The sequence below is a fragment of the Lipotes vexillifer genome, unplaced genomic scaffold, assembly GCF_000442215.2.
Source record: "Lipotes vexillifer unplaced genomic scaffold, Lipotes_vexillifer_v1.1 scaffold71, whole genome shotgun sequence".
In the NCBI taxonomy this organism is placed as follows: Eukaryota; Metazoa; Chordata; class Mammalia; order Artiodactyla; family Lipotidae; genus Lipotes; species Lipotes vexillifer.
The window spans coordinates 9,133,539-9,144,820 of record NW_006793703.1 but is presented as its reverse complement, the minus strand read 5'-3'; the positions used below and the strand labels follow the sequence as shown (position 1 = coordinate 9,144,820).

The 11,282-nt window shown below is 38.0% G+C and overlaps 1 protein-coding gene across 1 annotated transcript in view; it reads left to right on the top strand.

The window, feature by feature from the left end:
• The first annotated feature begins 980 nt into the window (after positions 1-980).
• Positions 981-11,282, top strand: part of TPK1 (thiamin pyrophosphokinase 1) — a 306,848-nt gene continuing 296,546 nt past the window's right edge. Inside the window, exons 1-2 of the mRNA XM_007466670.1 lie at positions 981-999; positions 1,340-1,411. Coding sequence (XP_007466732.1) covers positions 981-999; positions 1,340-1,411 — 91 coding nt within the window. The remainder of the gene's footprint in view (positions 1,000-1,339; positions 1,412-11,282) is intronic.

The following is an 11,282-nucleotide window of genomic DNA, read 5'->3' as shown; positions in this document are numbered from 1 at the left end:
GATATACATAAATTGCCTTTACTACTCATTTCTCTATCACTCTAAATACTTCGTGGTGCCTCAATTGAAATTCCTCTGTCATCCTAAACAGCATGTCTAAAATCTGGGATGTTAGTATTCATGTCTTAGGTGCACGTCATTAGGGTGTTGCTTCCTAAACTTTCCATGGTACCAGTCCTACTGGCAAAGGATAGCAGCTTCCTGTGTGTTGCTTTCCTTGTCTGGAATGCCCTTTGCTTTATTCTGTCCAGCTACCTCTTTTTAAGATCAAGTTCAAAAATCTGCATATCACAGAGATTTCTAGGATGACCCCAGACCTTACTGACTTTCTAGGCTTTGAACTTCTGCCACATTCATTTATCTGTTACCCAGCACTCCTCATATCCTTGTGTTGTACTGTATTGTGGAATAAATCGTCTTTATTAGAAATGTCTTATCTCGCAGATACCCTGTAATCTATTCCTCTTTGCACTCCTAGTGCCTGGTATATAATCGGCACTTAATAACGTTTGCTGTGGGTGATGCCACCCCCTTTTCATTTCCTTATCTTGTTCCATTTCTAACACTGAGATTGCTTTAAAAAAGAAAGTTAATTTTTCTTATCACCAAACAAACGTTTCTTTCCATAAATGAAATGGAGTGCTTGGACTGAGCTGAATGACAGATTTTCAACAGCCTGATTGCATTCTGCTTTGCACTATTTACAGTACGTTATGAAAGGCTTGAAATGATTGTTGGAGAAGTAACTTTTTTCCATCTTTCTTAGTCTTTTGAGTGTCATCTAAAAACTTGGAATAAAAGAGTCATGAAAAGAACTAGTAGGATTTTGTGGAAACAAAGTTTTACATTGGAGAGTTCAAGATAACTCGGGGTGGAGGGAGAGAATGAAAGTGAAGGAGAGAATATGAATAAATGAGGATGAAAATGCATGTGAAAGTACACACCCATTAGACCCACGCTGCTTGGCAAACAACGTCAAGATGATAGCAGACCAGCCAGGTAGAAGGGTACTTGAATCAAAGTGTTACATATATCAAAAGGATAAGAATTCATGCTGCACGCCCTGTACAAAAAGAAGCATGCCCGATTGTCTTTATGATAAACTATTTTTATGATAAATTCCTCAGCAATGTAGTAATGTGTTGGACATATTGAATAAAGTAGATCCAATTAACCTATGGTATCTTTTAAAATTCAGGTGTAAGAAATTAGCTGTGATTAAAATTTAGCTCTGTGTAGACTGCAAATCTGGTCTAAGAGATTATGATTCCAGACTCATATGAGGGGAATGAAAGACTTGGTTCACTTGTTTACTTTATTTTGCTTTTTTTCCCCATAGGGAGTTTGAAATACTGCCTTGTGATTCTGAATCAGCCTCTGGACAAATGTTTTCGTCATCTTTGGTGCAAAGGTAACCTTAATTAGCATTTATATTTCTTTGCTTTCTTACTCTACTTGGGACTAATGTGACTGTTAAATATTCCAGAACCCAGCTGGAATACCAAAGTGTAGAATTTAAAATAAGGTGATTTAATTATTGAATTATCAGAAGAATCCATTTTTACTTCTCCGTTAACCTGTTTATACATGTGGTTTCCACTGCGTGGACCTCCAAGGACAGAATTACAATGTAACATCACTCTTGCATATCGTAACTACTGTATGGATGTTTATCCTGAGTACTCAACAAGTATTTGTTCAAGTGTAAATATTTTTGGCATCAGTGACAGCAAAAAGCATCCACAAGCCTCCCTCATTCTGGCATTCAATAATTAGGTATCTGCAGGGTGACTGGATTTGCAACATTAAAACAGAAGACGTGTTGCCAATATATTAGAATCTCTAGGGATTCTGAAAAATATAGTTAAAAATGGAATAGTTTCACAAAATTAAACTCCTGTGAGGTTTCATGTCAAAAATAGGTTCTATTAACTCTTTTATATTATTCTTTGATTTTTATGGAATGAACTCAAGAAAGTGATGTTAAATAGCATTTGCTGTTTTGAACCTCTGCTCTTCTTTAATGAAATCTTGAGATTTTTTTTCAAAGGGATCCTTCTGCTATGTTATCAATGTAAGTTTTGGGTCAGATGATAGGCAGAAGAAATTGATTTGTGATATACTGAAGCATATTCCTGATCCTGTTTCATCAGCCCAGAATTCTTTAGTTATTCTCATCATTAAGGTTGTGTCTTAGAGTGCAAATGTATTATGTTAATAAGCTCACATCTGGACAAAGGTAGTTGTGATACTAGAGGGAATAAATCATTATACATGATTTTGTGAAAAGAATTTTTCTTGTCCAGTAGGATCACGATGAAAACTCTTGGTATTCTAAACTTAGCCATCTTTAAGTTAGGTAATGTAAACTTTGACATTATAGTTGTACTAACATTGCCCTCACAGACAATTACTTAAGTATTATCTTTCATAGCACTTACTACTCATTTACTTGTAATTAGGTAGTTATTTGGGTACCATAGTCCAAAAGGTCTTTTTTGTCACTTTATTGCCTAGTGCTGTGTCTGGTGCATAATTGCTTAGTAATTACAAGGAACAAAAGAGAGAATTTAATATGGTTGATATTGCTGTTAAATACCAGAGCAAACTGCTTAGGCACATCTTTTCTACCTGAACTTATTACATCAGGTTTTATGATGATTTTAGGAGAGTGTGTGAGCAACTGTGTTTTACTGCAAACATTAGAAATAGACAAAATATTCATTGATAGGAACTGTTGGAAACCTTGGCTAATGAAAACCACATCTTAAGTCTCATATTTTGGGGAGTTAATGGTCCTATTTTGCATGTAGTGTGAAATGATGTAGATTTTTGAGCTGATTGAAGTTCTTCATCTCATTAGTTTTTCTGCAGTGAATTTGATCTGAAAAAGTCTCAGGCCTGACATTCACCCGCTAATCATTTGATTTGCATAAAAAAATGAACACTTGGTTAGTACGTATCAATATACATGAAGAGAAGTAAAGGTATCTAAAGTGTCCTGTGTACTGAAATGGTTAGATAATTCTCATTTCCAAAATAACTTTTCTTTAGGTTATTGAAATGTTAAATTCATATATGCCTCTAGGATAATTCTTGGCATTTTGGAGCCATTATAAAAATCAGATCTGTTAACAAAGATTAAGGAATAGGTTTTTGTCTCATAATAGAGGCTGTGGGTTTATGTTTCTGTTGCTGCTCTTCTAAGTAAAGGCAATGAAACAGGGAAACTCTGAGCTTGAGTTGTTGCTTTTCACAACAGAGAGAGCTCCAGAAAAAAGCAGCATTGTGCGTTTGGGAGGGAAGTCAGCCTTGTGGTTTGGGATTTCATTTCAGCAAGTAAGTCATGGCTGGGGGCTGCCATGCTGTTCCTGTTGAGCTCATATGTACAAACATTTTCTGTAATTTATGTGGATGTGAAGATTTGGCAGGAGCAGAAATTAAGGGGTGGAAGCTGGACTGCTAGACTAAAACAAAAATTTGAAGGCTGCTACACAGTATAAGTCTCTTATATAAAATCTATATTTCACCTTTAACCTACAGGCCGAGGGCTTCTGTTGAGTAGGTATTTCCTGAGATTCGTTTCAGGGGAAAGACTGCTCTGGAGGTTTTCATTTCTTCCTGCCCTGTTTAAGTGGCATGTTGGAAAGTCTACTTTAAACGACTAAAGGAGGGATTCAAGGGAGATTAAGATTATAAACGTTTTTGAGTGTGTTTTCCCTTTAGTGCATCGTGAAGTTTTAATGATTTTCTTGGTTACAAGCCTTGGAATAATAGCCCTACGTGTCTCGCGTTTTGTACTCTGGGTTTAATCTGGGGACATAAAGTAAGTATTTGGTAGGTAGGTAGATAGATAAAACAACAGAAGTATAGTTAGTGAGTATAGATAAAACGACAGAAGTATAGTTAGTATCTCACTAACTTTCTGTAGCGATCAGAGATTATTGGCCTTTGTGACTATTGCCCTCAGATTTCTTAACCTCTTTTTTTTTTTGGGGGGGGGAAGGAAAGGACACAGTCATGAACTGTCTATAAAAGATTGAAATGTACACCCTTTTTAGCAATATGCAGTGAGTCATAAAAGAAAGCGTATTTCTTTAAATTGTGTAATTCCACTTCTAGGAATTCATCCTGAGTAGAGGGTGGGGGGAAACAACCAAAGACGTAACCAAAGGTTTACAAGCAAGAAACTCAACATTATTAATGATGGGAGAAAACTGGAAATAACCTAAATATCCAGCAGAAAGGGTGTGACAAAATACAGCATGGAATATCCATCATAAGGAATCTTAACACAAAACTGCATTTTTGAAATTGGTTGTTTTTTATCAATTAATTGATTAATTAATTATTTAAATTAAATTTTATTTTTTATACAGCAGGTTCTTATTAGTCATCCATTTTATACACATCAGTGTATACGTGTCAGTCCCAATCTCCCAGTTCATCACACCACCACCGCCACACCCTCTGCTTTCCCCTCTTGGTGTCCATACTTTTGTTCTCTACATCTGTGTCTCAACTTCTGCCCCGCAAACTGGTTCATCTGTACCATTTTTCTAGGGTCCACATATATGTTTTAATATATGATACTTGTTCTTCTCTTTTGGACTTACTCCACTCTGTATGACAGTCTCTAGATGCATCCATGTCTCTACAAATGATCCAATTTCATTCCTTTTTATGGCTGAGTAATATTCCATTGTATGTATGTACCACATCTTCTTTATTCATTCACCTGTCAATGGGCATTTAGGTTGCTTCCATGTCCTGGCTATTGTAAATAGTGCTGCAGTGAACATTGGGGTGCATGTGTGTTTTTGAATTATGGTTTTCTCTGGGTATATGCCCAGTAGTGGGATTGCTGTGTTATATGGTAATTCTATTTTTAGTTTTCTAAGGAACCTCCATACTGCTGTCCATAGTGGCTGTATCAATTTACATTCCCACCAACAGTGTAAGAGGGTTCCCTTTTCTCCACACCCTCTCCGGCATTTGTTGTTTGTAGATTTTCTGATGATGCCCATTCTAAATGGTGTGAGGTGATACCTCATTGTAGTTTTGATTTGCATTTCTCTAATAATGAGAGATGTTGAGCAGCTTTTCATGTGCCTCTTGGCCACCTGTATGTCTTCTTTGGAGAAATGTCTATTTAGGCCTTCTGCCAATTTTTGGATTAGGTTGGTTGTTTTTTTAATATTGAGCTGCATGAGTTATTTATATATTTTAGAGATTAATCCTTTGTCTGATGATTCGTGTGCAAATATTTTCTCCCATTCTGAGGATTGTCTTTTCGTTTTGTTTATGGTTTCCTTTGCTATGTAAAAGCTCTTAAGTTTCATTAGGTCCCATTTGTTTATTTTTGTTTTTATTTCCATTACTCTAGGAGGTGGATCATAAAAGATCTTGCTGTGATTTATGTCAAAGAGTGTTCTTCCTATGTTTTCCTCTAAGAGTTGTATAGTGTCTGGTCTTACATTTAGGTCTCGAATCCATTTTGAGTTTATTTTTGTGTATGGTGTTAGGGAGTGTTCTCATTTCATTCTTTTACATGTAGCTGTCCAGTTTTCCCATCACCACTTACTGAAGAGACTGTCTTTTCTCCATTGTATATCCTCGCCTCCTTTGTTGTTGATCATAGGTGTGTGGGTTTTTCTCTGGGCTTTTTATCTTATTCCACTGATCTATATTTCTGTTTTTGTGCCAGTACCATATTGTCTTGATTACTGTAGCTTTGTAGTATAGTCTGAAGTCAGGGATCCTGATTCTTCCAGCTCGATTTCTTTCCCTTAAGACTGCTATGGGTATTCGGGGTCTTTTGTGTTTCCATACAAATTGTGAAATTTTTTGTTCTAGTTCCTTAAAAGATGCCATTGGTAATTTGATAAGGATTGCATTGAGTCTGTAGATTGCTTTGGGTAGTATAGTCATTTTCACAATATTGATTCTTCCAATCCAAGAACATGGTATATCTCTCCATCTGTTGGTATCATCTTTAATTTCTTTCATTAGTGTCTTATAGTTTTCTGCATACAGGTCTTTTGTCTCTCTAGGTAGGTTTATTCCTAGGTATTTTATTCTTTTTGTTGCAATAGTAAATGGGAGTGTTTCCTTAATTTCTCTTTCAGATTTTTTCATCATTAGTGTATAGGAATGCAAGAGATTTCTGTGCATTAATTTTGTATCCTGAAGCTTTACCAAATTCATTGATTAGCTCTAGTAGTTTTCTGGTGGCATATTTAGGATTCTCTATGTATAGTATCATGTCATCTGCAAACAGTGACAGTTTTACTTCTTCTTTTCCAATTTGGATTCCTTTTATTTCTTTTTCTTCTCTGATTGCTGTGGGTAAAACTTCCAAAACTATGTTGAATAATAGTGGTGAGCATGGACATCCTTGTCTTGTTCCTGATCTTAGAGGAAATGCTTTCTATTTTTCACCATTGAGAATGATGTTTGCTGTGGGTTGTCATATATTGCCTTTATTCTGTTGAGGTAGGTTCCCTCTGTGCCCACTTTCTGGAGACTTTTTATCATAAATGGGTGTTGAATTTGTCAAAAGCTTTTTCTGCATCTATTGAGATGATCATATGGATTTTATTCTTCAATTTGTTACTACAGGGTATCACATTGATTGATTTGCATATATTGAAGAATCCTTGCATCACTGGGATAAATCCCACTTGATCATGGCATGTGATCCTGTTAATGTGTTGTTGGATTCTGTTTGCTAGTATTTTGTTGAGGATTTTTGCATCTATATTCATCAGTGATATTGATCTGTAATTTTCTTTTTTAGTAGTATCTTTGTCTGGTTTTGGTATCAGGGTGATGGTGGCCTCATAGAATGAGTTTGGGAGTTTTCCTTCCTCTGCAGTTTTTCAGGGGAGTTTGAGAAGGATGGATGTTAACTGTTCTCTAAGTGTTTGATAGAATTCACCCGTGAAGCCACCTGGTCCTTGACTTTTGTTTGTTGGAAGATTTTTAACCACAGTTTCAATTTCATTACTTGTGATTGGTCTGTTCATATTTTCTGTTTCTTCCTGGTTCAGTCTTGGAGGGTTATACCTTTCTAAGAATGTGTCCATTTCTTCCAGGTTGTCCGTTTTATCGGCATAGAGTTGCTTGTAGTAGTCTCTTAGGATGCTTTGTATTTCTGCAGTGTCTGTTGTAACTTCTCCTTTTTCATTTCTAATTTTATTGATTTGAGTCCTTTCACTCTTTTTCTTGATGAGTCTGGCTAATGGTTTGTCAATTTTGTTTATCTTCTCAAGGAACCAGCTTTTAAAGTTGTATTGATCTTTGCTATTGTTTTCTTTGTTTCTATTTCATTTATTTCTGCTCTGATCTTTATGATTTCTTTCCTTCTGCTAACTTTGGGTTTTGTTTGTCCTTCTTTCTCTAGTTCCTTTAGGTGTAAGGTTAGATTGTTTACTTGAGATTTTTCTTGTTTCTTGAGGTAGGCTTGTATAGCTGTAACCTTCCCTCTTAGAACTGCTTTTGCTGCATGCCATAGGTTTTGGATCGTCGTGTTTTCATTGTCATTTGTCTCTAGGTATTTTTTGATTTCCTCTTTGATTTCTTCAGTGATCTCTTGGTTATTTAGTAATGTAATGTTTAGCCTCCATGTGTTGGTGTTTTTTACGTTCTTTCCCTGTAATTGATTTCTAATCTCTTAGCGTTGTGGTCAGAAAAGATGCTTGATGTGATTTCAGTTTTCTTAAATTTACTGAGCCTTGATTTGTGACCCATGATGTGATCTATCCTGGAGAATGTTCTGTGCGCACTTGAGAATAAAGTGTAACCTGCTGTTTTTGGATGGAATGTCCTATAAATATCAGTTAAATCTTATCTCGTCTATTGTGTCATTTAAAGCTTTTGTTTCCTCATTAATTTTCCGTTTGGATGATCTGTCCATTGGTGTAAGTGAGGTTTTAAAGTCCCCCACTATTGTTGTGTTACTGTCGATTTCCTCTTTTATAGCTGTTAGCAGTTGCCTTATGTATTGAGGTGCTCCTATGTCGGGTGCATATATATTTATAATTGTTTTATCTTCTTCTTGGAGTGATCCCTTAATCATTATGTAGTGTCCTTCCTTGTCTCTTGTAACATTCTTTCTTTTAAAGTCTATTTTATCTGATATGAGTATTGCTACTCCAGCTTTCTTTTGATTTCCATTTGTATGGAATATCTTTTTCCATCACCTCACTTTCAGTCTGTATGTGTCCCTAGGTCTGAAGTGGGTCTCTTGTAGACAGTGTATGTATGGGTCCTGTTTTGTATCCATTCAGCAAGCCTGTGTCTTTTTTTTTTTTTTTCTTTGCGGTACGGGGACCTCTCACTGTTGTGGCCTCTCCTGTTGCTGAGCACAGGCTCTGGACGCGCAGGCTCAGCGGTCATGGCTCACATGCCGCAGAGCGGCCATGCCGCTCTGCGGCATGTGGGATCTTCCTGGACCGGGGCACAATCCCGTGTCCCCTGCATCGGCAGGCGGACTCTCAACCAGTGCGCCACCAGGGAAGCCCCAAACCTGTGTCTTTTGGTTGGAGCATTTAATCCTTTCACGTTTAAGGTAATTATTGATATGTATGTTCCTGTTACCATATTCTTAATTGTTTCGGGTTTGTTTTTGTAGGTCCTTTTCTTCTCTTGTGTTTCCCACTTAGAGAAGTTCCTCTAGCATTTGTTGTAGAGCTGGTTTGCTGGTGCTGAATTCTCTTAGCTTTTGCTTGTCTTTAAAGCTTTGATTTCTCCATGGAATCTGAATGAGATCGTTGGTGGGTAGAGTAATCTTGGTTGTAGATTCTGCCCTTTCATCACTTTAAGTATATTGTGTCAGTCCCTTCTGGGTTGTAGAGTTTCTGCCGAGAAATCAGCTGTTAACGTTATGGGAGTTCCCTTGTATGTTGTCATTTTTCCCTTGCTGCTTTCAATAATTTTTCGTTGTCTTTAATTTTTGCCAGTTTGATTACTATGTGTCTTGGCATGTTTCTCCTTGGGTTTATCCTGTATGGAACTCTCTATGCTCCTGGACTTGGGTGGCTATTTCCTTTCCCGTGTTAGGGACGTTTTCGACTATAATCTCTTCAAATATTTTCTCAGGTCCTTTCTCTCTATCTTCTCCTGAGATCTCTGTAATGGGAATGTTGTTGTGTTTAATGTTGTCCCAGAGGTCTCTTAGGCTGTCTTTAATTCTTTTCATTCTTTTTTCTTTATTCTGTTCTGAAGCAGTGAATTCCACCATTCTGTTTTCCAGGTCACTTATCCGTTCTTCTGCCCGAGTTATTGTGATATTGATTCCTTCTAGTGTAGTTTTTATTTCAGTTACTGTACTGTTCATCTCTGTTTGTTTGTTCTTTAGTTCTTCTAGGTCTTTGTTAAACATTTCTTGCATCTTCTTGATCTTTGCCTCCATTCTTTTTCCAAGGTCCTGGATCATCTTTACTGTTATTATTGTGAATTCTTTTTCTGGAAGGTTGCCTATCTCCACTTCATTAGGTGTTTTTCTGGCGTTTTATCTTGTTCCTTCATCTGATACATAGCCCTCTGCCTTTTCATCTTGTCTGTCTTTATGTGAATGTGGGTTTTGTTCCACAGGCTGCAGGACTGTAGGTAGTTCTTCTTGCTTCTGCTGTCTGCCCTCTGGTGGATGAGGCTTGTGGAAGTTTCATGATTGGAGGGACTGGTGGTGGTTAGAGCTGGCTGTTGCTCTGGTGGGCAGAGCTCAGTAAAACTTTACTCTGCTTGTCTGCTTATGGGTGGGGCTGGGTTCCCTCCCTGTTGGTTGTTTGGTCTGAGGAGACCCAACACTGAGCCTACCCAGGCTTTTTGGTGGGGCTAATGGCAGACTCTTGGAGGGCTGATGCCAAGGAGTACTTCCCAGAACTTCTGATGCCAGTGTCCTTGTCCTCACGGTGTGGCATAGCCACCCCCTGCCTCTGCAGGAGACCCTCCAACAGTAGCATGTAGGTCTGGTTCAGTCTCCTGTGGGGTCACTGCTCCTTCCCCTGGATCCCGATGTGCACACTACTATGTGTTTGCCCTCCAAGAATGGAGTCTCTGTTTTTCCGAGTCCTGTTGAAGTCCTGCAGTCAAATCCTGCTAGCCTTCAAAGTCTGATTCTCCAGGAATTCTTCCTCCCTTGCCGGACCCCCAGGTTTGGAAGCCTGATGTGGGGCTCAGAACCTTCACTCCAGTGGGTGGACTTCTGTGGTATAAGTGTTCTGCAGTTCGTGAGTCACCCACCCAGCACTTACGGGATTTGATTTTATTGTGATTGTGCCCCTCCTGCTGTCTCATTGTGGCTTCTCCTTTGTCTTTGGATGTAGGGTATCTTTTTTGGTGAGTTCTAGTGTCTTCCTGTTGATGATTGTTCAGCAGTTAGTTGTGATTCTGGTGTTCTCGAAAGAGGGATTGAGAGCACGTCCTTCTACTCCGCCATCTTGAACCAATGGTTGGAGCCTTCTTAACCTCTTTCTCTCCTTTTTTTTTTTTTTTTTTTGATTCATGCTTTTTCTTCCAGTAAATGCCTTTTTTACACTGACATATATAGTAAATGAAAGAGATAGGGATGTCTGTGTTTGAACAGCTCTGTTTATTTCTTGTTGTGGTTCAGTGTTTCTCATCTTGGGGTCACCAGGCTTACCAGGGTCCTCAGAGATAGTAGGGGAGATCTCCAAACTACATAAAATTGAAATACAAAAAAGAAATAAGAAACCCAACAGATATTCATTTAGCTGGGATAAGGTTACATAGATTGATTATATATCAGATTTCTAGGAGTTTGACTTCTTAAAGTATGTCCTCATTTTTCATGAGCTCATAACCTCTCCCTGCCTCTTCCATTTGACCCACAGAACAGTGGTGACTGTGTTAATCAGATTATGAATCGATTATCAGATTATGTCAGTGTCAGGTGTTTATCTATGGTCTCACACCTTTTTCCCCTAATAAGGAATTACTTTCCTTCACTTGATTTCTTTCTTTTATTTCCCTGGTAACCAATCTTAAGACCATATCAAGGTATGGGCAACATACTCTGTTCATTTTGGATGAAGCTTAAGTCATGAAATATTTGGCAAATCTGGTAGATGTTACAGCTTAAAGGGAGGTACATGTGGCATTTCATGAGTTGAAATATAAGCAAGCTCTTTGATTTGATAATATCATTGTTTCCCCTTCTGTTCTGTTTGTGACTGATACCTGTTGTGGCCCTTCTGTGCCAGACATTGGGCTTGAAGCTGGAGACAGAATTGTGGGCTCTGGGTTGTGGCTGGAATGGA